Source organism: Sinocyclocheilus rhinocerous, unplaced genomic scaffold (assembly GCF_001515625.1).
Source record: "Sinocyclocheilus rhinocerous isolate Xijiao unplaced genomic scaffold, SAMN03320098_v1.1 scaffold1482, whole genome shotgun sequence".
NCBI classification, from domain to species: domain Eukaryota; kingdom Metazoa; phylum Chordata; class Actinopteri; order Cypriniformes; family Cyprinidae; genus Sinocyclocheilus; species Sinocyclocheilus rhinocerous.
The window spans coordinates 924172-930242 of record NW_015624221.1 but is presented as its reverse complement, the minus strand read 5'-3'; the positions used below and the strand labels follow the sequence as shown (position 1 = coordinate 930242).

General features: G+C 35.2%; 1 protein-coding gene across 2 annotated transcripts in view; it reads right to left on the bottom strand.

Moving 5' to 3' along the window:
• Window positions 1-2506, bottom strand: part of LOC107739664 (methyltransferase-like protein 5) — a 5058-nt gene extending 2552 nt beyond the window's left edge. Inside the window, exons 1-6 of one of the 2 annotated variants that reach the window (XM_016551849.1) lie at window positions 2446-2506; window positions 2136-2237; window positions 913-1027; window positions 638-819; window positions 411-493; window positions 275-326 (exon numbers count right to left, since the gene is read on the bottom strand). In XM_016551849.1, the coding sequence (XP_016407335.1) occupies window positions 275-326; window positions 411-493; window positions 638-819; window positions 913-1027; window positions 2136-2235 (532 nt within the window). In that variant the 5' untranslated portion in view covers window positions 2236-2237; window positions 2446-2506. Of the gene's footprint in view, window positions 1-274; window positions 327-410; window positions 494-637; window positions 820-912; window positions 1028-2135 lie in introns of both variants that reach the window. The other variant, XM_016551840.1, reaches the window with a different exon arrangement.
• Window positions 2507-6071: the final 3565 nt, after the last annotated feature.

Here is a 6071-nt window from a genome sequence, read left to right as displayed (position 1 = left end):
GAGGGGAATTCCCCCCATTTTCAAAAATGAAATTCAGGCCCTGAATAAATGTCTAAAAATCCTGATTGGAGTATCACTATAAATAGTTATAAATGATAAAAAGAAGGCTTTAAAAAGATCTGTATCGGTATCGGCAGATACTGCTTTCTGTGATCGGCGATCTGCCTCAAAAATCCTGATCGGAGCACCCCTAAATAAAAGTTTTAATTTCTTCAAGATATATAGCCCTATCTTTTGAATGGTAGTGCATGTTTTTAGGTGCACTAAATATTACCTGCAATGACTTCCATTTTCACTTTCCAATCATTTGCTTTCTTCTGAATGTGCTGCACAAAAATGCAATTCAGTTGTAAGTTTTTCTTATGAATATAATTGAAATGTTGAAGCTATGACATAATATGGCAACTTACATCTCGTGTTGAGGTCTTGTGAAGGGAATACACTGCTGTACTTGCCATGGAAATCGCTGTCCGCAGGAACTGCATGTCAATACCTGAAATTGAAGATAAGGTCAACCAATGGAATTTGGGAAACCTGTTCGACAACAGATATTATTTTGGCAGTTTTGCAAATAAAAACAAGAAATGCATCAGATTATGTCAACAGCACAGCTTGTTGACTTTAAGATGACTCTTACCCTGGTTGTGCTTCGTGCCAAATGGCGGGTTCATGACGACCGTGTCAAACTTCTTGGCGTAAGAGGATCCAATAGAGCACACGTCACACTGGACCATATCAATGTTTGACAGTTCAAAATCCTCAACATTTCCTTTGAATATGTCCAAGGCGTCTTTGTCAATGTCAAATCCAACACATAGCCTTGAGAGGAAAGATTACAGTTATGTTGATTCGTATCATTTTTAAAACTAGAGTAATTTCAGGCAGTAGATGAAAGGCTGGAGTTGGTCTTACCCAGCATCAAGCACTGCAACTCCTATAGACAGAACCCCACATCCACAGCCCAAGTCTGCAACTAGTTTATGCTGTATGTCATCAAATGTGTTGTGGATGGTGTACAACATACAGCCTACAGTGTGAAAAAACATAGGCCAACTGGATGGTAGCTTATGCCATAATAAAGTATATTAAAACAAAAAGACCACTCAAGGCCATCTGTCCCAGACAAAAGACTCCACAATGTTCAATAAAATTATGAATTAAATATTCATTAACGGTCTCTAAACTGTACAATGCCTACTATTTTTAAAGTAGCACGTGAAACAGTGTGCATTAAGCAATGATAAAAAGTTTTCAATCAGTATGTCACATTGTTGTCACATGACCTCATTATGTGCATATTTAATTCAGTAAGTGGCTTCAGTGAACCTGTTTCTGCCACAGAATAAAGATATAAAGCTAATAAAAAAATCCTTTGCGGGTTTACGTCTCACAATTTTGAGTTCATTTCACAATTGCAAGTTTACAACAATTCTGACTTTATTTTGCGCAATTGCAAGTTAACCATAAAAAGTGAGCAAAATGTGAACTCAACATCGCAGATTTAAAGTTCAAATTGTGAGAAACAAGGTAAGAATTAAAAAAAATTCACTATTCTGAGAAAAAAGTTAGAATTGTGAGATGTTACGTCAAAACTGTGAGATTTAAAAAATTGTTATTTCGCAATTCTGAATTATGATATAAACACGCAATTCTGAGTTTTTTTTTATTTTTTTTTATTTTTTAAATTGTGAGTTATAGATTCAGAACTGCGAGAAATAAAGTCCTAATTGTGAGATAAAAAGTCACAATAACATTTTTCTTTCCTGTGGCCGAAACAGGCTTCCAAGCTCCCAGTTGCAAAAAAAAAAAGTTACTTATGTTACTATTCTTAACACAATTTTTTTTTGTAAAATGTTGTAAAACTTCTTAAACCTCTTAAAAACCGAGCCAAGAAAAAGATAATTACATTGTGGATACAGTAGGCTACCTAGCGCCGTATTTCAGATATGAACAACATAAAAATTGCGTACTTCGCACAGTATATATACACTATAGGAATCATAAGAATAGTATACAAATTTGCTAATCCGAATACAGAATAGAATAGACGCATCCAAAAACTCACAAATAAGTTACACATCTTATGGTTAAAAATGCATACAATGGAATGGATACAAATACAGTATAATGCTCACCAGCTATATGCGGACTGGTGGGATACTGCTCCAGGAGTATTTTGGGCTCCTCAAATCCATCCACCTGTTGAAGACAGCTTTCTAGCTCTTTGAGCTTCATATCTACATCAGATGATCAATTAATCCTGCTCATATCAGTCCGTGTTTCCATAGTTCATACTAATGTTAATCAGATCAGAAACGTCGACTGACTCTCTCTTAACTGAAACGCCGAACGATCACGATGTCACGAGACTTCTAGTGATATAGTGACTTTCCTCAAGTAGAAAATTCACATTGGATCAAATAGGTAAACATGTAGTGCACTTACATGTGTGTTTTCCTCTTCTTCTACTTCTGCAAGCTTATTTTACCAGTTGTGAGTATTAGCGCCATCTGCTGGCTGATTACTGCCATGGCGCACATTTATCATATGTTGTGATTAGATAACATTTTATTCATATTAGTTAGTTTTTAAGATTATAAAATTATGATTAACTGAACACAGGAAATTCATTTTAAATCATTTTACTTGTTGCCTGTTTACTAACATGATAGCATGAAAAAATGGCAATGTATTAAGAAATATTCTGGTGTTTCTTATTTTTTTTAATCTTTTTTTTAAATAAATTATATTTTTTAAATAGTAGAAAAAAAAAAAAAAGCGTTTTTTTGTTGCTACTAACCATGCCTAAAATGACTCCTTGTTTCCTTTGTAGTTCACTTTGCTGGCCCTACTGTAGTTCTGTCCAAATTCTAAACAGATAACAGTTTCAGTTGCTGAATTTGGAATATAGTAATAATAACACACTACTAATACAAATATCAGCAACAAATTCTGCAATGCTTTGTGCTGTTAGTTGGATTGTGTGAATTGAAAACACTCCATCCTTTCATAAAATGACAGAAACTGGAATCATGATATCAGCTAAACAAATTTGGAGTTGACGTCCTTCCATGTGAACAGCTGTTAACTTTAGCCCTTTATAAATATCCTATTCATGCAAGTGTCTTATCATGTCTGAGCTTGACCACAACATATTTCCAATTTTTTTTGTTGTAAATAAAATCGTAACAAAATCAGGAAATTATATATGAACAAACCACTGGGTAAAATAATTCAGATTAATATATTTTTAATATAATTTAAAGAATTAAATTTAAGAACACTTTAACACTCCCTCTGTATTTTAGTGGCATATAAAGTTATCAGCGTAACTTCATTTTGCATGAAACCAAGATGCCTAACTTCTCTCTGTAATTTCTCCTCTGTTTTGTCAGAGAGAAGTGGAGACATTTGTGAAATCATGTCATTGCCTGACCCAGAGCAGACTGATTTCTCAACAGAAGTTTATGTACAAGTGTGAGAAAGCTATTTTTTTCTGAATTAACTTTATTTGTACCTGTGAAGCAGAATCAGCACACAATAATTAGCTTTTTTACATTTTTTAGAGTAAGAGGAAAATAACATGCCCTGAAACAAATGTAGGCAACAACTTAAATTTTGACATACCATTCAAAAGTTTAGGGTCAGTAAGATTTTCTAAAAAGAACTGAATGCTATTTAGCAAGGATGCATTAGACTGATCAAAGGTGACAGTAAAAACATTTATAATGTTACAAAAGATTTATATTTCTTTCGAACTGAATTAAATGGGGTATAAATACACAGACTAAAATGAGGAACTAAACTAGAAACAGGAGCTAGGAGTACAAGAGGCCCCAGTGAAGCCGAACGGAAGACTGATGACGGTGGAGCCGAAGGGTCGAAGGGCCGAGACAGAATCCTGGCCTCTGAGGGTCAAGCTATTCTGCTTGTCTGCAAAAAGTATGCTTTATTAATAAGGTTTGTACTGAATTTGGTCCTACAATGTCACTGTTTTAATAAATTGAGCAAGCCACGTTAAGCATTTTAGAATGTCCGTATTGGTTTATGTGTTAGTATACCACACGTATTTCACGGAAGCGTCTATTTCTATTTGAAGTGCATGTTCATCTGGAGCATAGTCTAGACAGGGCAATTCAATATAGCTTCCGATACATGCAGGTCACACATACGCCTTGTTTTTTTTTTCCAGACAGGAAGTAGATGCATTTTTTGCACATGCACAGTACAAATCGTGTTTCCGGGACAGATCGAGTAGTGACATGCACTATTCTATGCCGTTTAGTAGTATAAATAGTGCGAGTAGTGTGTTCACACTGAAAATTCCAAAAAGAAAAAGTGCACTTTAAATACCTGGATGATGCACTTAAAGAACCGAAAAAAATGTGTGTGGAATGTTGGACACTTCATACACTCAACTGTCGCAGCTTTAATTATGTAGCGAAGGGGGAGGGGCATTGGAATTCTTACTAGTAATAACTGAATTAGAGGGCTCTCTAATTATAATTGTTACTAGTAAGAATTGATTTAGAGAGCTCTCTAACTGGCATTGTTACTAGTAAGAATTTAATTGTAGAGCTCTTTAATTGAATTGTTACTAGTAAAAATGCAATTACGACGAGTAACGCTGGGGATATTTTAAGCTAAAACGGCTTGCCATAGACGTCTGTACTAGTAACCAGGGGATTACTGATATCAAAAACAAAGGGTTTTACTAGTAAGAACTGTATTTCTGATATGTGAAATTGGAATTTCAACTAGTAAGAAATAAATTCTTGATATCAACAATGAAATTTGAATGGCAGCCTATGGTGACATTTAACTAGTGAAAATAATCAAGAATTAACATTTTAACTAGTAAAAATTGAATTGTTGATATCAAAAATTCATATCCTGAGAATGAATAAAAGTCAAAACGGCTTGCCATAATAGGGACGCATCTTTAGCATTGTGTGTGTGTGTGTGTGTGTGTGTGTGGTGAAGCCCTGTGTGGTCAAAATCATAGAGCCTTACTCCCTTCAGATTAAATTAAATGTTTTAGATAAACTCTTGCCAGCTTTTCTCGTGTTAATCAGCTATAGTATTTTCAATTCTCATAATTCATGGAACAAAATGTGAAAATTATTGTTGGTTTAAACCACATATTAATAATACTTTTGTAACTTTTAATGCCTAGCCAAATAATTTTGAATTCAGTATCCCAACATAAATTTAGACATTATTAAGCTTACTGAACTCCACAGAAAATTGGTGACTACAATCTCCTCTACAGGTGTGCATTAAAAGACGTTAATGTAGGCAATCAAGGCAGTTGAGATAAACAAAATAAACTCACCTGGATTTTGCTAAAGGAGACATATTATGCCCCTTTTTGCAATATGTAATATAAGTCTCTGGTGTCCCCAGAATGTGTCTGTGAAGTTTCAGCTCAAAATACCCCACAGATCATTTATTATATAATTTTGAAAATGCCTATTTTGAGTGGAAGCAAAACACGCTGTTTTTCGGGTCTCTTTAAATGCAAATGAGCTGCTGCTCCCCGCCCCCATTTTCCAGAATAGAGCTGTCTGTGCCATTACAGCTCGTACCTGCAAAAAAACATCTGTTTTGGTTCTGATTATCATGTTTATCGCGCTGAAATCATGCGTTTTAAACCATATTAGTTTAAACTTCTGATAAACGGTTTTCTGAGAGCACACATCCGAAGCACACGGACAGAAAGCGGCTGTCACAGCATGTGAGTACTAAACTAAGTTCTCATTCACACACAAGTTTACGTTAAAAACACACATGAGTTACAAAAACAGTCGGTTATGTCTGTGAAGGTAAACAGCTGGGAAATAAATCGCATGTTTATTTTAGATCTGTGTGGCAGCAGCAATATACAGTAAATAAATCAATAAATCCACTGCTCTGTTGTCTCCTCTGAGGCTGGGACTCTAAATAGTGTTCTGTGATCGTCTCTGCAGCTAAAGGCAGAACAGTTAGCATGTTTTGCTCAAACTTTTGCCATGGCTTTAGACCTGGTACACCATTGTCGCTTGCGAAATCAAAATGATGGCGCCGTGGGT